At 39.9% G+C, this 22,790-nt stretch overlaps 1 protein-coding gene across 1 annotated transcript; it reads left to right on the top strand.

The window, feature by feature from the left end:
- Window positions 1-12,433: 12,433 nt before the first annotated feature.
- On the top strand, window positions 12,434-20,903 carry LOC139717973 (zinc transporter ZIP3-like). The gene is made up of 2 exons (XM_071629456.1): window positions 12,434-12,846; window positions 19,813-20,903. Exon 2 carries the CDS (start codon window positions 19,863-19,865, stop codon window positions 20,901-20,903), a length of 1,041 nt encoding a protein of 346 aa, XP_071485557.1. The 5' UTR covers window positions 12,434-12,846; window positions 19,813-19,862.
- The last annotated feature ends 1,887 nt before the right edge of the window (window positions 20,904-22,790 follow it).

Raw genomic sequence — 22,790 nt, 5'->3', positions numbered from 1 at the left:
AAGACCCTGAAGTTTGTGTTACCATCCCGCTCATACCGATCCCTGCAAGCACTTCGCAGGACAGGGTCCTCTAGTCCTTCGATGAACTGTTCAACTAAAATCCCGTTGGGGTCAGCATATAGTTTGGCCTCACGACCGCTCAGATTGTTGAACCTTCGTTCTAGATCTACCGCAAAATCACGAAGTGGTTCCCCTCTCCTCTGCTTTCGCTCAAGAAAAAGCCGCTGCAGTTCGCCAAGATTTTGCACACCTGCGTACGAATCTCTCAGAAATTGCAATATCTCCTCCGCTTGCTTCCCCTCTTTGATCAGGGCTCTCACCTCCATCTTTGGCACTCCTCGAATGTAGTCTAGCAAGTAAGAAGCCCTTTCCTCTTCCGGTACCCCATAGCGGGTAAAGGCTGACTTCATGCCAGAAATAAACTCCTCCGCATCTCCTGCCTTCCCGTCGAACACCGGTATTTTCCTCTCGGGCGCCATCACCAGTTTGGGGGGCCTCATCGTCAGTTCCCTGATCTGCGTCTTCAGGTCCGACAGCTCCTGGTCTACGCCATTTTGATCTGCCGCTGGAGTGGAGGGCGAGTACACCACACTGTCGTCCCAGCCATCAGGTGGCGGCCGGATATGTCCCTGTATGGCAACTGTCCTTCTCTTCCTTCCATCCTCTGCCATGTAGACCAGGCCATTTGCACGAGGATGTACCGCTTGTAACACTTCCAGCAAGAGATGACCTTCCTTCTCCAAAGGATATTCTGTGACATCCCCTGGGCTGTCTTCAATCTGCAAAAATAACATCTTTGCCCTATCCTGAATAAATATCAATGTATCACAAATATCCCAAGCCAGACAGCTTTCACTTAAACCATGTGCTCACAAGCTAAAACAATGCAAGCAATGTCTCAATATCCACTCACATTGCAGGGAAAAAACTACTAAGGCATCAGTGTGTATGTAGGAACACACCTCAAAAACACTATTGAAGTCAGCATATACAAGTAAATGCCAAATATCTCTGAAATACAATTAAAGTTCCCAAAAGATTATACAGTCCTTTCTGAGAAGGATCAGTAATAAGGGAAACCAGCTCTATAACCAAATCCTAATGGGTGGTGTCCAACAGTAGCACTCCACTGAATGGAAAGGACACTAATAATACACCTTGAAAAAGCTGTTCCAATACACTTGTATAATCCTAATGAGTGGTGTCCAACAGTAACACTCCACTGAATGGAAAGGACACTAATAATACACCTTGAAAAAGCTGTTCCAATGCACTTGTATAATCCTAATGAGTGGTGTCCAACAGTAACACTCCACTGAATGGAAAGGACAATAATAATACACCTTGAAAAAGCTGTTCCAATACACTTGTATCACTGATTGCATTTAAATACAGACACAAATACCCACATCAAAGCAGTACAACACTACCTCATGACCTACTGCAGTAATACACAATGTATCAAAAAATAGCAAACCTGCCCAAAACATGACAGGCCTAACTTCAATAGCCCTTCACAGTATAATCACTACAGTAAGTCCCACATTCATAAAAAATCCCCTGTGTATACTCGCAGTGTCTGTAATACACTGTACACTCCGCATCAATACCGTCCCAAATAGTTTAAATCTCAGGACTGACACTTCAAAACTGAGTCCATCGACCAATTACCTATTTCCCCTTGCCCTTAAATCCAGTAATAACTCTATCCACACATGATAGGGCAAAACTGTATGTAAATCACACAAAAACGTCTACTAGCTCAGCAGGTTACATCAACCTCAAATCGCATCATGTCCTTTCTCCATGAAAGGTGGTAAAAACTACCTAAACAGGTTATCTACCAGTCCAAACAGGGATAATATCAATTACATCATCCCTTCTGGTATCTACTAAAATGTCAGGCTGCACCAGTTCAAGTTCACATCCGTCTACTCAAATCGCCTGTCTGCCGCTACTTCATCCACTGCAGCTGAACTTCGAGCCCTCTACATCACCACCTCGTCATCCGCAAGCAGTCCTGCAGCTACCTGGAACCATCTTCTGTCCATCTCTAGATCCCCTTCACCACCAGCTCTTCCTGTCTACCCGTCCTAGACGCCCTGGAGCACATCACCACCAAATCTTCAGAAAGGACCCCGCTGGAACTCCCCCTTTAAGTCCCATACTTCCCGCTGCATCTTTCACTAAGCCGTCTAGGAGCATCCAGGCGGCATTAACTCAGCCCAAGTCCTCTCACTAGTGACATCTGACTATGCTGTATCCTCCCATCCCATCCTCGTCGCCAGTTGTAGGGGGTGGGCCGAAATGTGGGGGATGAGAGAGAGAGATGGAGAAGGCAGGATTGATGTGAAGACGGTGTGTGTGGGTATGTGTGTCTATGAAGGAGACATGGTTATATGGCACGTGGGTTCGGGTGGGAGGTCGTGCAGTCAATAAAGACAAGCACTCGACAGGAGTCCTGTGAACAGCAAGCAGAGAGGTCTTTTTTATTGACTCATAATATAGTCATAACACAATTACAGCTCCTAAAATGCACTTTAGGAGAACCCATGAAACACTATGTGCACATCATCAAATCTGCACATGTTTAACACCAAAACAACTCATTCATAATAACACACAAATACCAAGTGAGTTATTGTCTCTAAAGCTATATAAATCCACAATGGAGTATCAATAATAATCTTATATCCAATGAAAGCATCTGCCCTCAACAGCTGAGTGTGACCTAGAAACTCATTGTGTTATTTCACTAGACACAACTGTTCAAAAACATATGCATACAGTACCATAAAGGAGGCACAGTATTAAAATACGTCCCAACATTACTACTGAGTCCTTCAAAATCTCCCACATTAAGGATCGAACTGCATGCAATGTATTGTGAGAATTATCACATGACATAAGAAGTATATGATACGTCAGACATATGATTATGGTACCATATCCAAATGTACCCTGGCTTAATCCAATAATTATTATATCTATGCACATCTAAAACAATTGGAATCCTTAAAAGAAAGAATGTCTCATCTGGGACACCTCTATCAAACTCCTTCTTTACCATAGCCTCTACATAACTCAAATGTTTCCATCGACACTAAGTACACACACCTCTAACCCACTCGTTGTAGCCTATAATTAACCGAGATAATTACCTCACATCACTTCTTACACCGAGACCCTCCTACTACAAAAGTTATGCTGTAGCACTATAACTGCAACCTACACAGCCATCACAAATCATTAAGGAATGCAATACAAAGGTTCCCTCTATTAATTAAAACCTCGGCTGAATTACTGTACAACCCTTATTGAAGAACATTGTGCCTTTACTACGCTGCACATCTCTTCTGATCAACTTTGATTCTTATCATCTCTTTCACCTTAAATACATTACAAATGTTGCAACATTGTACCTATAATGCGCCTACGCTACACATCTCCCTGGTTAAACTTCAATCCTCCTCAACTCTATCACCATAAATGCATTACCAAAATAGGTAAATAGCTTCCATCAAAAACCATCAACTAGGTATCTTCTCACACTATTATAGGCGCCCCGTACTACACAGCACCATGTAATACGAGAGTACACAGATCACGCTAAACGCCCTATACTGTTACACAGCGCTACATAATACACTGTTCGATACCGTAATTGGTCACGTACACAAACCTACGCAGGCCTGCAGCCCTTGCATTGTACTACTGCACTACGAATACATTGTGCGTACAAGACTACGGCAGCCGCAATTAACTACATACGCCCGTACACACAACACACGTCCGTAGACCGACTTAACACAGGTACGTACATACATAGGTTACCGTGCATTCAGTGCCACTGAACAAAACCACCATCAACCAGAGACAAATGGAATGGCTTCATGTAAATTATGACAAACACTCTCACTCCACATAATATGCCTGTTTGGTCCCTGAAACTCTTCATAACAATTACCAATAATGATAATACAGCACCATAACATCTAAGCACTGAAATTCTTGTGTAATTTGCGACATTCTCATTTCCATCAACTCACCTGTGAACAGCAAGCAGAGAGGTGCCTGCCACATGGGGGCGCCCCTCCGTTGCTGATGTCTCATTCATAATTAGCATATCCCCACATTATGATTTGGTTTTGGGTAAATATTATTCATAATCAATTCAAGATAACACTCTATAACTACTGTCCCACTTGCCCCGACGTATTGGGGTAAGTGGGACAGCATTATTATACGCGTAGGGTTGTCTATATAATACGAGAAAGGCGGAAGTACTACCGTATAGATTATGTCCCCCTCAAAAAAAAAAATTACAACGGGACCCTCCGCAGTGATATCTTTAAAAATAGTGAATCAATCCAAATACAAATTCAGGGTATGAAACTATAACTCATTGCCCACATCTTACAGAAAACCCCATTCGATTTTCTTCAGTGGTCAAAGAGAAATGAGGAATTTTGTAGAGGATGTCAAGAATCTCTTCCCTCCAAGTTCTGTCTATTGTATTCACACACAAAAGCATCGAAGGGAAGAATCAGACTCATGACATGCTTTACAACATGCACATTTCTCTGTGACCGCTTAACCAAATTGAATGGGGTTTTCTGCGAAATAGAGCAAAGATGTCATATTTTAAGACCTTGAAGTAGCATTTAGACAGATTAATCATATTGGGTGTTATCAATGCAAAAATTTGATTGTAATTTTTTTGGGACATATTATAACTGTTGGTATATGCGGAACTGATAAAATCACCACCGTCCATTCAATTTACGTGCGTCCCACTTACCCCAACCCCATGGGGTTAGTGGGACAGGAAATGTTTTAATGCATGCAGCAATTAATGAAATCTCACATTTTTCTCCCCTATTTTGATAATTAGGGCCTACTTGAATAATAGTTCCCTACAGGAAATTCTGGTGAAAGAGTAGCATCATAAACACAATGAATAAGTTACTTTAAAACCAATTTTCAGTTGCATGTCCATTATTTCGTTTCTTAAATTTGCCGCCCTCACGTCATGGCCTGATACAGTCTTTATAGGACTTTTCGGACCTGTGAACTTGTCAATGAAACATTTTGAAAAAAAGGAAGACTAAAATGAGTCTTAATAAAACAAAGCACTAACAGGAAGCTACTTTATCTCAATGATGACGTCGCTGTCAACGCGCCATCGATCAATGTTTCATCTGAGGAGAAAATGCCCGAAATCAAACTGATGGATAAAAAAGTAAAATTTTACTGACCTACTTATGTTTTGCTGAACTTCTGCTGCACAATCTTTCACTCACGACACTAAAATACGACTTTTGAAACAAATAGGACACTATTCACCACCATGTCTTATCCACTGTTATTCATAGAATAGCTATACGATGCAAAATCTTGGAGTGAATCTTTGAATCTAGATGTTCAAGATTTTGACGATGGCTCTGATGATCCTATAATTTTTATCTCAGTGAGGGCATCCATTTTGTTTCTACAGTTTTGTTTGTTCGTTCAAAACTTTTACTCCACTACAATAATAATGCCTTCTCCTAAACAATGTATAGGACGTACGTACTCATATTCCTTTAAGTGTCCCACTTGCCCCAAGTGTCCAACTTATCCCATTTTATCATACCTTTAGGCGAAATTGAAATTCTGAATGCTCTAACTTTAGTTGGGTGTCGTTCCCTGCTCAACTCCAATGCTCTATGGCCAATACGAATGTCGTTTTTGCACTTCTCAGTGCTCTATGGCGAATTTGAATGTCACTTGTGCATTTTGGGCTGTCAAGTGGCGATTATGAATATCAAGTTTGTACTTTTGGTTGCACTATCATGAAATTAAAAATGACTTGTTTGTAATATCGCATGCAGTAAGTGCAAAATTGGACTGGAAAACCTATAAGGACAATTATAATGATTTCATTTTCATATTTTTCCCAACCGGTGTATCTCAAAATAATTACATGTATATTGTTATAGAATAGTATATAATTTACTCATTATTTATCTAGCGATCCACGTCCGACAAGCTTTGCTTTTTAGTGGATCACTATTTTCCATAATCGAATTTATTTTCCGCTCGCCCACGAAGTATTTATACAGTGTTTTTCCTAAATATTGTACATGTTATATGTTGTTCTATAATTTGTCTCGTATATGATATTACATGAATCTTTTGCAAACGTTTGAACAATATTTCATCACATGTATACTTTGTACTATGTTTTTTGATTTTCGATGATTGGAAATAAACTATGATTGAATTGAATTGAATTGAATTGAATATCACAATATGGAGGTTTTTTCTCCAGGGGAGAGAGTCTCCCCAGTCCGTTTTGCGTACGAAGCTATACACGGCTTACTCTGGGTGTAACAACTCTGAAGACTTCAACAAGGTGTAATTAAACTTTCCTACATTATAGTCCCGTATGATGGTCAGTATCTAACTTTACGAAAGCCCTCACCGTGATCAAGTATGCTGGGCAATAACATACGAAATGGTCAATAGCCTGTGAAATGTCCACAGTCTGGACATAAACAGTCTCATATTCATGTCATACATTAATCATACATCCAAACCACCAATGCAATATAAATTCATTCTTTATAATTAACATTATACTGTATGTTTAGTTTAGTGTTTTTCTTCATTATTATACTTTTTACACCTTTTTAAGCAGACAGTACTTCATCCCATCTCTCCTGTCATCTGCAAAACGTTTTTTTCCCTTTAAAAGGGTGTTTATTCTTCTCCTTGAAATTTCCTTTTGTATCTTCATTTATCCTTGTTTTGCTGCAAGTTGCATTGCAATGTCTTACCAAGGAGGTATACTAGCAAGGAGGTTCGAGAGATGGAGTTACAACTGACTATATAATTATTCAATCAGCTGTCAGTTTTCTATGGATGGACAAAAGAATTCCACAGGTGCATTTGTGCGCCTTTGATGTTCGATGCTTGAAGCCGCCATCTTTCTGAGCAATCTGAAGATTCATTTTTAACGCTAACATAATATCGGGTATATATGCTGCTCGTTTATATATCAAATGCAATGAAATTTCACCTAATGATAATGCATATAAAACAAAAGTCAATTCCGTTCAAAAGTATGTGCAAAAGTGTAAATCTGAGCTGTATTTTGTGAAAGTGTTTGAAATTTTACCCTCATGGAAAGCCGGTTTTATCACTTTTCTTCTTATTTCCGCCAAATGAAACTAATATGGTATCATCTTCAAGTATAGTTCTTTATAAATTAATATGTCAGATTAGCGTACAGACACGTACAACGGCGTAGCCAGGATTTCATCTTAGGGGGGGGGGGGCGGTTAGTGTGCGAGGGAGCGAAGCGACCGAGCCCGAGCGAGCGGAGCGAGCGAGGGGGGGAGGGTGTGGGAGGGGGGTGTCCCCCCTCCCACGGTAAGAACTTTTTGCATTTGGATGTTGTAAATGGTGCAATTTGATGCATGTTTTTGCGCGTTTTATCGACGTGAAACAGTCCCACTTGTTTATGGTAGCAGTTTATTTTGATGTAGATTATTATTGAACAATTTGCCTATAAAATGGTATAATCTTGATACACTTCTTGTATTAATTCTTTTCACTGAATATCATGAACGCGACTGAACCCGAGTCAGCGGAGCGAGCGAGGGGGTAGGGGAGGGTGTGGGAGGGGGGTGTTCCCCCTCCCACAGTAAGAACTTTTTGCATTTTGATTTTGCAAATGGTGCAATTTGATGCATGTTTTTGCGCGTTTTATCGACGTGAAACAGCCCCACTTGTTTATGGTAGCAGTTTATTTTGATGTAGATTATTATTGAACAATTTGTCGATAAAATGGTATAATTTAGATACACTTCTTGTATTAATTCTTTTCACTGAATATTATGAACGCGACTGAACCCGAGCGAGCGAAGCGAGCGAGGGGGTAGGGGAGGGTGTGGGAGGGGGTTGTCCCCCCTCCCACAGTAAGAACTTTTTGCATTTTGATGTTGCAAATGGTGCAATTTGATGCATGTTTTTGCGCGTTTTATCGACGTGAAACAGTCCCACTTGTTTAAGGTAGCAGTATATTTTAGTGTAGATTATCATTTAACAATTTGCCTATAAAATGGTATAATTTAAATACACTTGTATTAATTCTGTTCACTGAATATCATGAACGCGACTGAACCCGAGCGAGCGGAGCGAGCGAGGGGGGAGGGGAGTGTGGGAGGGGGTGTCCCCCTCCCACGGTAAGAACTTTTTGCATTTTGATTTTGCAAATGGTGCAATTTGATGCATGTTTTTGCGCGTTTTATCGACGTGAAACAGTCCCACTTGTTTAAGGTAGCAGTATATTTTAGTGTAGATTATCATTTAACAATTTGCCTATAAGATGGTATAATTTAAATACACTTGTATTAATTCTGTTCACTGAATATCATGAACGCGACTGAACCCGAGCGAGCGGAGCGAGCGAGGGGGGAGGGGAGGGTGTGGGAGGGGGGTGTCCCCCCTCCCACGGTGAGAACTTTTTGCATTTTGATGTTGCAAATGGTGCAATTTGATGCATGTTTTTGCGTGTTTTAACGAGTTGAAACAGTCCCACTTGTTTAAGGTTGCAGTATATTTTAGTGTAGATTATTATTGAACAATAATTTGCCTATAAAATGGTATAATTCAAATATACGCTTCTTGTATTAATTCTTTTCACTGAATATCATGAACGCTGTCTGTTCAGCAATCAAACAGAAAAAGCATGCACACGAGGGTGTAGATAGGGGCATATCCCCTCCCACACGAAGGTGATTTTGCCTTTTCAGACCTGAAATTCAGCGATCTGGTGCAAATTTTTGGTGCAATACTTTTTCATCGAAGTGTTAAAATCACGGAATTTAGCTCTTATTCCGAATGTGCACCATCTGTGCGTATGTATAAAGTCTAGTGAGGTAGAGCTTAGGGGAAGGGGGATTCCCCCTCCCGCTCGCGGAGCTTTTACGTTTTTAGAATTGAAATAAAGCGATCTGGGTATAGCCACAGTCTACTTCTTTGATTGGCGGGGGGGGGGGGGCGAGCAGGGAGAAGGCGTGGGCGAGTGTTATCTCCACCCTTCCCTTCCGATGGAGCTTTTATCTTTTTAAGGTTGAAATTGAGATATCTCGTATACGCATATTTGATGGAATCAACATTTGGGAAATCACCACAAAAAAAAACAAAACACCTGATTGGGGGGGGGGGGCTGAGGGAGGAAAGGGTCTATTAAAAGGGGAAGTTCCCCTTAAGATACATGAGGGAACCTTCAGTTTTCGGAATATAAGTGATAAGTCTTGTGCACTCAGAATTATTCAGAATTTTAAAAAAATCTAAAAAGTGTACTTAGCTAGGGAAAGAGGCACAGAGGGGGAGGGTTTGGGAGGGGGATACCCCCTCCCAAGCACGAGAGATTTTGCATATTTTGAATTGAAATGCAACGATCTGGTGCACACTTTGAGTGAAATATTAAAAAAAATATAATCTGATTTGATGAAAGGTTGCAAAGGAGACCCGCTTCATGTGCATGCATACAGTATACACGCATTTTTTTTTCCGCCTCCCAAATCCCCGGTCCAAATCTTAGGGGGGGGGGGGGGGGGGGGGGCGACCGCCCCCATCGCCCCCCCCCCCCCCCCCCTGGCTACGCCAGTGGACACGTATACAGTCGAGTAATTTTGATATCTATTTCAGCAATATTTGAGCAATTTCTATTCGCGCACCCCCGTGCCTTTACCATTGTCTACCGCCCATTGTTTGTAAGTAGGGATAGCGAAAAGTAATTACCATCACAAAGACAGTATCTTCCTTGGAAAGTGGCTATATGTGATTATGCAATGAGACTCGAGTCAATTGTCTTCGCATCTGAGCGGCAGATCCAGTTTGACACATAACTATATTTGCGTTGTCTATTACTTCAAATATTTTTGAGTGGCGGCTTCGAGCATGGGATCAAAGCGAACAAGACTGTTGTGACTCCATTTCTCGAACCTCCTTGGTAATAGGCTCGCCTAGTACCTCCTTGGTCTTACTATAGTAGTCTACTCCATGTGGATTAAATTTAAGGCGTGTATCATTCATTTATGAATATTTACGCCTAATGCCTACTAAAATTTATACAATTATCTTTTTTTTAAATTATCATTATTATTTAACACAAATTCAAATTATTCCGCTGCATTATTGCCGCAATTGTGGAGATTCTATAAACAGACTGTCACCACCCATCATTGGTTGTTTTTGTGTATTTTCTGGCCAGCTCGGTTCGTCGATCGTGAACAGGCTTCTCAGCTTGCGCATGCCCGCGTGCAAGCCTATAGGCCACTCCAATATCGGCCAAGACTTGGATGATGTCTGTTAATGTGAATGTCTCCTTTTCCGGTTGAATCACTGAAACCAAAAACAAAATATAATAATTTCGAAACCATTGTAACATAAAATCAAGGCAGACATTTTGGGCTTCTGGTGAGGTGCAAATAATCATAACATACTTCTTACGTACTTTTTTGTTTTACATTTATACAATCATACACTGTCACATACGTGCACTTACATAATAATACATGCATACATAATTTCATCTTCAACAATTTATTGTAAATAATTATAAGAAGAGTCTCTGTGTCCTTCTTACGAAGGCCACCATTACTTTTTGGTTTAAATATTCTGATGAATTTAAAAGTTTCAAATGATTCTTTACTTCCTTGCAATTTATTTCAGCTAACAGCATTGTTCTTTCTATTATAAATCTAGGGCATTCGATTAGAAAATGTTTCGTGGTTTCTGGTACTCCACATCTTTCACATAACCCGGTATCATGCTTAATTCTGCAATAGAAAAAGGTTATAATTTAAGCCAATATTATCCATTCTTAAACAGTGCAAAATTGTCTCACTGTTTGTTTGTTTGTTTGTTTGTTTTTTTTTTTTGGTTTAATACACATTTGAATGTCACTGATACACAGTTTTTTATGTTTTTTAGGGGGGAGATTGTTTCTTCCCATCTTTTTTGCCATTTCTTCGTACAATGCAATCTGATAATACTATTTGACTCACTTTTGTTTAACTGGTTTTGAACTTCTACTTGATTAGCCACTCTATATCTACCACCTCATTTGGATGGATCTCGCAGTGACCTGGGATCCACTCGAAATATACCTGAGTTCCTTCATGGCGTAGATTTGTATACAACATCAATATTTCGTAGATGATCTGTTCTTCCCGATTGTTTTTTATTGCTTGCAAGGCACTAAGAGAATCGGAGAAAATCACTGCTCCTGTATGCAAACCTGGCAGTTGGTTTAACCAGTGTAGAGTGAGCACAATAGCTATTAATTCAGCTCTGTATGAAGAAGTATTATCTTGGAGTCTCTTAGATTCTAGGTGATTGTATTAACGGGACAAAAAAAAAAAAACCGCAGCTACTTTTCCTTTGTCTGGAGACTGGGAACCTTCCGTGTATATATGGAGATAATTCGCCCATTTTTGATTGATCAGTTCTAAACTTCGCTGTCTTTGATACAAAATATTATCACTCTTCGAAATATAATCAGTTAACTCCGTGGATACTACCGCCGTTTCATAGTGCCACAACGGTATTGGATGTTGTTGTTGTTGTTGTTGTTGTTGTTTTGTGTTTAGTGGCGTTTTCCATTCTGTTTAGAATATTTACGGTAAGCACTATTTGGGCACCCGTCCCGCTTCATCATGAATATTCATCAGGCAGTAAGATACTGTACTAGTAAATGGCAGAACGCTGGATACGTGCAAAACGTATGGCCGGGAAATGTAAAGATCTCGAAAAATTGCATCAACAGGGAATGTTAAAACATCTCGCCGGGAGATGGAAAAATGTTCAGTTTTGCCGAGAAATGTAAAAACGCTGCCGGGAAATGAAAAAAATATGTATTTCAACGGTATTACGGATACATGTAGGTGATGAATATTCATGATGAAGCGGGACGGGTGCCCAGATAGTGCTTACCAATATTTACGCCAAATACTGTACTGTATATTGATAATCAAAGATCCTACACTCTTTGCTTTGATCAACGAACCTGACTGCTGAATTTGATTTCATTTTCTATGTCACCTAAGACTTCGAAAACATTTTTTCTCTTTTTTGTGGTCGAGGTGGGTGGTCATGAGGGCTGGACACTGATCATACAAATACTTGTGTAGATTTTTATGATCGAAGGCTGGACATCAATATCCGCACCTGGCTTTCAGAGAGAACCATACTAATAATTATCTTGAACGTTTTGATTAAAGGTTAGCATTTGTATACATTAAAGGACCAGCAATACACACTCTCACACACCATTGATACTGCAGTACAGTACCAATCTAGTATTGCATTAGGTGGTTTACGTGCAGTCAGAATCACCAGACACTGATGATCTGAGTGAGAGATCACGAGATGGACCCAGATTGTCCCAGGCACCAGGGTCCATAGAGAGAATTCTATCGAGTATCGGGTCAAGGATTATCAGCAGAAAAACTGATAAGAGTTCAGCTCTCATGGCATCATATCATCGATGTCGTAAGCAAGTTCATGAATGACTTCTCGCTATCCAAGTGACCAAGACCAAGGATGCTCGTGATGTGCTTGACCGAAAGATCGGTCTGTATCTGTCCGTCGGGGAATGTTCCGCGGAGACTGCGTCTGGCTTCACGGATCCCCTCCGTTAATGGCAAAATATAAAAAGAGTCCTCCGGACAGACGGATCTTTCTGTCTAGTGATGTGCATGCCGAGCCGAGCGCGAGCGTAGTGAATAAAAAGAGAGTGAAGCGGACCGACCGAGGGCCGAGACTTTAGCGGGACGTTGTGTTGACTGGGTGGGTAAACTAAAAGTTCTAACGTTACATTTTGTCTAACACGTTAGTCGTAGTCTTTTTGGTGCGCAGTCTAGTCAGTTTGGTGCCTAGAGCTATAGAACTAACGCTAATGGGTATGAATACAAATTTTAGAGGTCTAGGCCCTAGAATCTATATAATTTACTTTTCCTAATTCTGTAAGCCTTGCATTGTCCACTGCACTGTCATCACCACTGGCACTGCACTGGGCTGGGCAGAGAGTGTATTTGTTGTAATAATTTACACGTTGAATTGTAATTTGTAGATTGACTTGTGAAGTTGTGGATGTGGATGGTTGTACGTTGGGTACCTCCGTACGTACAACTACAATACTACAATAAGTACAATGTATTATTTTATAGAATTTAGTTCTAACCGTTAGATAACTAGCTAGGCCCTACTTGGCTTTTTCCCCCCTGTCACACTGCACAGTGTCAGTAGTCTATAGAAAAATAGAACGCCTCGACTCGAGAGTTCAAAGAACATCACATTACACAGTAGTAGTCGGGACAGTACCAGACAGAGCTGCATGCGCATGTTACATAGTTCGACTGAAAAATCGGTCTGTATCTGGTCGTCAGTCAGGGATATGTTCCGCGGAGACTGCATCTGGCTTCATGGATCCCCTCGAGGAGAGGGATAACGTCAAAAAAATAAAAGACTCCTACGGACAGACGGATCTTTCTGTCTAGCATAGTAATGAGTAGACAGAAAGATCCGTCTGTCCGGAGGACTCTTTTTATATTTTGCCATTAACGCTGTCCTCCGTGGACAGACGGAAGGTTGCAGTACCCATTGCTGTGTGGATGTTCTTAACCACTGTCTCTATGGAAAATTGGGTGAGGTACCTCACCCTTCTCGATTGCGTCTAATTCACGGCCCTAGGTCGGCAAATTTAAGCTTGTATAGTGAAATTAGCTTTTTAAGAATACATTAAACTCACCAGATTAATGAATAATCTAAAATTTTAGTAGAATTTTCAACGTAAAACACAGCCTGTCGCGTCGTCACGTTCAAACTGCAGAAACATACACTATGAATCTATTAGCCAATCACATGCGAGGTAGCTTCTACGTGTTTGTTTTACTAAAACACGTACCTCGCATGTGATTGGCTTACAGATTCAAAATGGCGACTTACAGCTTGCGAACGGCGATGTTGCGATATCGATAAAATGTCTGCGTTATAACCGAGTTTATGTGAGTATTTCGATTGCACATTTGAGAAATTTATCCCAAATATTGCTGCATAATGTGTCATGTCATGTCAAACTTGTTTGGATGTAAAAAAACTGTCTGAAATTTGGTTTATCGTAACGTTTGATCTGTGCGCGACTGCTCCACACAGGAGCCGCAATCATTGACTTCGGTCTGTATACGGAGGGGATCCGTGAAGCCAGACGCAGTCTCCGCGGAACATTCCCCGACGGACAGATACAGACCGATCTTTCGGTCAAAGTAATGAGTAGATTCCATGGCCGGCGCAGCCGTGGGGGCCGTGGGGGCTCGGGCCCCCACACTTTTTGTGCACCATACCAAGGAATACATAAAGGTGTAATCACTTTGGGCCCCCACACTTTTTTTAACCCAGAAGTACGTAAGTGGCACTAAAATAGAAATAGAGATCTTGAAGTATGGCGGCGGTAAGGTTATGTTTTTTCTCTGAAGACGGAAATGAAAGGGGAGAAAATGAGATGAGGACCTTTTTTTTTTTTTTTTTACTTGTCAGCTGAAGAAACCCGGAAGTGGACGGGGAGAAGAGATGAGCCGACGTGTTTTTGTTTTTTTTTCCTTGTTAGCTCATGAAACCCGGAAGTGGGCCCCCACACTTTTGAAAACGCTGCGCCAGCCCTGGATTCTACCTATAAAGTGTCATAAAATGGTGGCTCGATGAGGACTTTATGTACCGTACACAATCACGACTATGTTGGGGACAGACCTAAACATGACATTATATAGATGATGACTGGCGGGGGAGGGAACATACCGAATGTTCCACCCGAAGGGTTTGAAATGCTATTGAGGGAGGTTAAGTCCTGAGACGAAGTCGATGGACTTACTTATAGCCTCCCAAAATAGCATTTCAAACCCTGAGGGTGGAACGTTTGGTACATGTTCCCGACAACAAAAGTCATCATCTGTTATATTATATGGGTTTATAGTCAAATACCATCATATAGGCAAATTTATCCTATCAATAGCGTGAAGAATATGATCGTTCAATCGTTTGGTATCATTTGTCATTGGTTGCTTGAAAATGTTTTCCCATGGGAGAACATTACAAAAATTTTCTGCACATGGGCGAACATAACCAATGTGCCTCCATCACCTTGAACCTTGAACCTTGAACCTTGAATGAGTACTCTCCCAAAAGCGAAGACGCTGTCCTGGAGAGGGCTGTGCTATGCGGTGTGCTGTAGCATGTGCCTGTGGTGACGTGAGCTCAGGTGCAGGTGCTCGGTGCGGGTGTGCCTCTCATTACAGGTGCAGGTGCTCGGTGCGGGTGTGCCTCTCATTACAGCATCTTAAGAGTAGGGGGCAGCGCCATCTGTCTAATGACAGGGAGGGCTGCACTCCTTAAGGTCATCAAAGTACCTGATGTTACTACTTTGGCAGGGAGAGTGTTCCAAATTCTTGAATCTTATGACTCTGGGGTAAAAACTGTAGAGGTGGCAGTTGACTCTGGAGTATGGTTGGAGGTATGACAGGTTGTGGTTCCTTGTGTTATTTTGTGCTATCCTGATTTCTTCTGGCATGGTTATGTTGACAAAACCATAGTGGATCTTGTACAACATCTCGCTTTGATGGAGGATGCGACGATGCTGTAGTGTATCCCAGCCGAGAGAAGAGAGCATAGGGGTGACACTGGATTCCCTTGAGTAATCATGGAACACGTGACTGTGTGACTGTGTATTTGACTAACCCATTTGATATTAATCAATATTAAATGGGTTAGTCAAATACCGGTTAGTGATTGGCTAAACACAGTCACGTGATGGAGGTACATTCGTTACCCATGGGAAAACATTTTCACGTAACAAAATTAAATGACAGAGAACGAGGACCGCGCCGCGCGCGCACAGTGACTTTTGGCTCTGTGCGAGCGAGCTATTCATTGCATTGTGTGCTGCTGGTCGATGGTAAATGGTTGACGTTGACGTACTGAGTATTTGACGTACAATTTGTATTTGACTAACCCATATAATATAACAGATGATGACTTTTGTTGTCGGGAACATGTACCAAACGTTCACCCTCAGGGTTTGAAATGCTATTTCGGGAGGCTATAAGTCCCTCGACTTCGTCTCGGGACTTATAACCTCCCTCAATAGCATTTCAAACCCTTCGGGTGGAACATTCGGCATGTTCCCTCCCCCACCAGTCATCATCTATATATTGTAACTTCATTACATTCATGAATGACGAATCTGACTTGAGCAAGCAGGACTCGGCATCGATAACTGATGGAATATCCTTCACAGTGGATCAAGCACTAACAGGGTATACTATTCAAATTTTGTCTAGTTTGTAGATTATATTGTTTACTTCGAAAGCATAAAGATGAGAGGTATCAGGGTTTCTGCCAAGGCTGCTGACCGCTGTGTGACTTTAGACGAGCTGTACCTGTGGTGACATACGTTATACTGGACATAACTGCGACCAGCCCGATGTGTACAAGGAGCGCCCTGGCCTGGGTTATACTGGGCTGTGATCTGATACAGATGGGTGCTTAAAGGACAAGTTCACCTTCTTAAACATAAGGATTGAGAGAATGTAGCAATATTAGTAGAACACATCATTGAAAGTTTGAGGGAAATCGGACAATCCGTTCAAAAGATATGAATTTTTGAAGTTTTTGTGCAGTAACCGCTGGATGAAAAGACTACTGCAGTGTGTGAATAACTTAGATGTCACATGCGTACAACAATATAAGGAAAATATAAAGAGAATTTCACAAAATGTCATTTTTTGAAAAAAGTACGCCTTCCCCCGACTCGTTACCGACAAATGTTATGGATAATATTATTCCCCCTGCCTTTAGAAAGAGGCAAGTCAACTGCTCTTTTATTATGCGAAAAAAGTGAAAATATGTTGAATTTTCTTTACATTTTCTTTATACTGTTGTACGCATATGACTCACAAGCTGTAGTAGTCTCCTCATCCAGCGGTTCCAACACAAAGATTTTAACAATTCATAACTTTTGCATCGATTGTCCAATTTTCCTCAAACTTTCACTGATGTGTTCTACTAATATTGTTGCATTCTCTCAATCCTTATGTTTATGAAGGTGAACTTGTCCTTTAATCAGTACGTAGGAGCTGTGACCGCTTGATTGGGGAAAAATTGCTCTGCCTGACACTACCTGATTAATCAGAGACTACTGTATTATCTAGGTACAATTTATCTCTAAATTAATGCTCTTGTTGCTGGTAATTTTGAAGGGTTTTATGGAAATGGTGCTTACATGCAATACAATGGAAAATTGCTACAACTGAGAGTACTGTTAACCTGTTCCTTCTGCAATTCTCTGAGTGCCTTTAATGCCCCAAAACGAGATTATTTTTGCCTGTCGACAGAACAGACGGGTTAGTAATCCACCTGTGTGAAAGCAGTCAAGCGGTACATGTATCCCCTTTCCAAAGTCAACTACATGTGCCATCAAACAAAGAAAATATCAATCAGGTGCGAGGTATGAATAGAGCGTGCGCTGATGGGCTCACAGACTCTTTTGTTCTATACAAAATCAGGTGCTTGAATGGAGTGACTGGGGTCGGTGAACACAGAAATCTACTGAGCTCAGCTTTGATTGCTATGTACACGTACATGTTCATACAGGTTTTATAGCGGAACAAATGCAGACTAAATCAGAAAAAAAAGTAAATAATACTGTGATTTAATGAAATATGCATTTTGTCAACAGAGTGAGAACAACTGCTGATAGAATAAACTCTCATCTTTTTATCAAACCCATCTTTCTGAGCATTATAACACAAAGAAGCATGAATTTAGGCCACGAAAGCAGGCACTCTTGTCTTCATCTTGGAAACTTGGTATACCAGGTTCCCGTATATCAGTTACTCCCATGGGAACCTGGTATCAGGTTCCCGTAAGGAATGGGTTAATACCATTGTACTAACTGCATGTGATTAAGTACAAGTGCTGACACAAACAGGAAATTAAAATTGTGTAGCTCACTATATTTGAAATTGACTTCAGAACTGTGCCAGCTGAATTACATACAACCACTATCTGGGGGTGTTTCACAAAGTCAAACTTAATATTTATAAGATTAACTAAATTCCATAGTTATTTATTTTATCTTGTTAAGTTGTATTATCAATGGCTTCATGAAAAAAGTCTCCAAAATCTCAATTTTCTTGAGAAAATTGCGCAACATTGAAGACACAGCATACCATATAACGTAATTTTAAGTCAATCTTAGATTTTAAGTTCAACTTTTATAAACACCCCCTGACATGTGTGGTGCTACATGTTTCATCATTGCTAAACTTGTCACTGTTTCGTGAATATTACAGACCCATCACATGTACAATTATTTTTTGTTTGTTTCATGGTAATGATATCAGATAAAAGTTGTCAGTGATACATTGTGAAAGAGTAATAGATTCTTAAACTTTTGTGTTGTCTTAGAAGAAGTACAGACAACCTTGCCTAAGTCGAATCTATTTGGACAAAGAAATAGCTTGGACATCGAGAAAATTTGACTTACAAATGGGTAATTCCATGAAGTTGGGGCAGTGTCCATGTAGCATCGTGATATTAAAAAAATCCATTTCAGCATAACTCAATATTAATTATGCTATACATTTATTGTTTGTAGGCTTTACATTTGCATTGAGGCCACACATTTTCCTGGAAATTTTGTGCCATTCAGACTCAATTTTGATGAAGTTATTCAAACAATATGTAACAGTGTCCTGTAGCATCGTGACGTGTCCATGTAGCATTGTGATATTTTAAAATTTGGTTCTAAGAGACAAATTATGGCAATTAGCTTGACCAAAATTTGATGCAATATGCATTTACAAGATATGAATGAGATAGCTAAATATCTCAAATTTCCTGTACACAGTTTTAATTTTAAAAGAAAATTACAAAATGTATCAAGATGCTATGCAGTGTCCTTTTTTGTTACATTTGGTGGACACCGCGTAGCATAGTGACACATTGTGTAATTTTCTTGTAAAAGTAAAACTGTGGAAAGGAGAGTTAAGATATTTAGCTATCTGACTAATCTAGTAATTATGCATACTATGTATATCAAATTTTGGTCAAGCTAATTGCATTAATTTGTCTTTTAGGACCAGATCTTAACTATCATGATGCTACATGGACACGTCACGATGCTACAGGACACCGTTACATATTATTTTAATAACTTCGTCAAAATTGAGTCTGAATGGCACAAAATTTCCAGGAAAATGTATGGTATCAATACAAATGTAGAGCCTATAAGCAATATATGTATAGCATAATTAGTATTGAGTTATGCTAAAATGTAACACTTTGTGCCCCAACTTCACGGAATTACCCAAATGTATATGTGGGTCAATCCACATCATATCAACCAATGCTGTTAACCCGACCCCCTTCAATTTTCTTTAAATTCGCACCAAATGTTCCCCCCAAGTGTCTGACAGAAGATTCTGAAATAGTTTACCCACGGTTAAATGGTTGCTAAGATACGGCCTCCCTTAGCAACCAATGCATGGTCGAACAACCGAGTTTAAATAAAATTTGCAATTTTTGATTGACTGCTGCAGCCAAGTTAGATGAGTTACATTGCTCATTTTCTGTAAATTTGAAGAACTTTATGATCTTAACATGTACAATATATTATATTTTGCAGCTTGAGTGTGTCCCTAACTGATTTTTACTGTGTTATTTAATATAATTAGGACTACTATTCTAAACTCATTCATACAGGTGTGTGGTAGCCATTGAGCTGTGGAAGGTTGAGTGACAGAGACTATGTCATGGAGGCCAACATCAAGATTCTCTTACCAGTGTGCATGGTAATCGTCTTCCTTGTTACATTAGTTGGTGCTCTTCTCCCACTGAAAGTCTTTGGAAGGCAAGCAAGTCAGTCAAAAGCTCAGTGGCAGAGATCAGAGAAAATTCGCAGCCTCTGCAACTGCCTTGCAGGTGGAGTCTTCATGGGAACTTGTTTCCTTGGTCTGCTTCCCTCAGCAAGGAGGAAATTCGAAGATGTCTTTGAGCACAGCAACTATCGAACTGATTATCCTGTTTGTGAAGCTGTTGTCATTGCAGGATTTTTCCTTATATTAGTCCTAGAACAAGTCATGACTGCATTTCAGCAGAAGGTACACACTGTGCAGTATTTGCAATTACAGCAGCTTGAAGCGGATTTAGATCTAAGCCAGGAATCATCTGATCACGATGGAACTATGGATGTTGAAGATGATGACGAATATGTTATACTTCCATCCCCATCTCAAAATCAACTAAATGGAGGTGCTCTGGGAGATTCCAGCTATGATGTTCATATCAGTAACCATTCCCATGATCATCAAGGTGGGCACAGCCATTTTGCAAATCTAGATTCCTCAAACTTTCTCCATTCTCTTATCCTTTTGCTGGCCCTCTCCGTGCACTCTGTCTTTGAGGGCATGGCACTTGGTTTGCAAGAGGACATCAAGCAGATTGTATACCTTCTTGTTGCCATGGTAGCCCATGAAAGTCTGGCTGCGTTTGCCCTTGGTGCAAGCCTCCTAAAGAGTAAGACTCGCCTCTGTGCCTTTGTCACATTTAGTGTGATATTCTCCAGCATGATTCCTCTGGGAACTGCTATAGGAGTTGGTATCCAAGCAACACCCAGCTTTGCAACTGATGTGTGCTCCGCAATAATGCAAGCCTTAGCTGCAGGCATCTTTATCTATGTGACTTTCTTTGAAATACTGAGCCATGAATTTGAAAATGGGAACCATCGTGGACTGAAACTTACATGTGCTATAGCTGGGTTTACTGCTCTTGCTCTGCTGGAAGTGGTAGGGTAAAGTCAACTCATTTCATAATCATGCTACATTTTTTTTTTTTTGCCTTTAAGGGAAACCCTATCATAATGAGCTCACTTACAAGGTACTGCTTTTAATAGGATGAATTCAGTGAATTCAATTTGTCATTTTTGTGTTAAGTTGGCCTCTTTTTTAGTGTGTTCATGAGGTATGAGTTACAAGGTGGAATGGATGGTCCAGGTGACCTCACTGTACAGGTGTGCTTGTACATGGATATACTGTAGATGAACTAACAGGAGAAATTTATTCATCACCAAAGATTGCACTGATTTATTTTTACAATGTTAGCTCGCTGCCTCACTTATAATCAGCATGAGAATTGTTCATACTTGAGAAAGTAATCAGTACATACAGTAGTTGTCACATAAATTTAGACAATCAATAGCAACACTACTTTTTGGACCATCAAAGTAATGATCACCAAACAGCCAAGGCTTGCTTTAGAAACATTATACATACAAAGCTTAATTTGTTAGTGTGTGGTTTTGGGGCAAGTCCAAGATAACACGCGCGTTACGTGTGGGACATTCAGAGACTTTTATGACCTGAAAAATAGTGTTATGATCATATTGAACTTTATCATGCTGATTGATATCTAGGAGAAGTATGATCATGTAAAAAATTGAGAAAAATGACCCTGACAATTATATTCTAGAAGAGAAAATATGTGCCGTTACGTATGGGACCAGAAAAATTTTGTTTTTTTTGGAACATTTTTTTTTAACCTCAAAACTCTCTGAAAGTATTTCATTCTACAACTTGTAAGTCACTGTGATAAAAGTCACAACACTCAAGATTATCACAGGTAAGTTTCATGTCATTAGGCAAAAAGCTCAAATTACAGGTTCTAATTAAAGACAGACATGACGTGTTACGTATGGGACGGTTATGTATGGGACACTTTGTCCCCCATTCATTTAGTGTGTGTAGAACCATGTTTATGGGTATTTTGCATTATTGTTGAAGTAAAATCAGTTAAAACTACTCAAATACTGATCCAGATTGTCAAGGAACCAATATTCCCCAGATATTCACCATCATAGTCATATTCAATCATATTTTTATATTTTTATGACCAACCTGAGTATGCATGCCCTTTGTCCCCCATTTATTTAATGTGTGGAGAAACATGTTTATGGGTATTTTGCAAAATAATATTGCAAAATACCCATAGACAAATTTTTGCATAATTATTGAGGTGGAATCAGTTGAAATTACTCAAATACTGATCCAGATTGTCAAGGGAACAATATCCCCCAAATATTTACCATCATAATCATATTCAATCATATTCTATACTTATGACCAACCTGAGTATGTATGCCCTATTTTTATCAGGATAGTTACTGCTTAAAAATTGAATAGTTTACAGTGTTTACTTCCATTGATGAAGGGCAGTTTGCCATGTAGTTTCAATAAAAAACAACTTGAACAACAAGAAATATTAATTTTAATAAACAAGCAATACCTGTTGCGTGGAATTCCAGTAATCGAGTAGATGTATGTCTGTCTAGCAGTCAGGTCATTGATTTGAGTCACACCTCAGTATGTATACCCATGAATTTTGTTGTGGCTACTATTGAAAACTGAATAAGGACAATTTGTGTATCACTTGCAATAAAAAAAAAAAATCATTTAACTTTATTATATATATATATATATATATATATATTTTTTTTTTTATATCACAACTGTTTCAAATTGGATCTCCATCAAATTAACTTTGAATTCCTCTAGTCTTAGAATTGTATGCTCTTTAGTAATTCATATTATTGGTTTCCAGTCATCTCATAAACTGTTGAAAACTGAATCCCCATTTCTAGAAAAACTATACCATCCCTTTAATGCTGATTTTCATTGTGTATTTTG

This window comes from Diadema antillarum, unplaced genomic scaffold (genome assembly GCF_040938485.1).
Source record: "Diadema antillarum isolate AM-2024a unplaced genomic scaffold, OU_Dant_1.0 scf00000086, whole genome shotgun sequence".
NCBI lineage: Eukaryota > Metazoa > Echinodermata > Echinoidea > Diadematoida > Diadematidae > Diadema > Diadema antillarum.
The sequence above is the reverse complement of the archived record's forward strand: the minus strand, read 5'-3'. Positions and strand labels throughout refer to the sequence as shown.

Bases quoted from the DNA above. Each gene is read 5' to 3' on its own strand.
- LOC139717973 (XM_071629456.1), top strand. From the start codon at position 19,863: ATGGAGGCCAACATCAAGATTCTCTTACCAGTGTGCATGGTAATCGTC.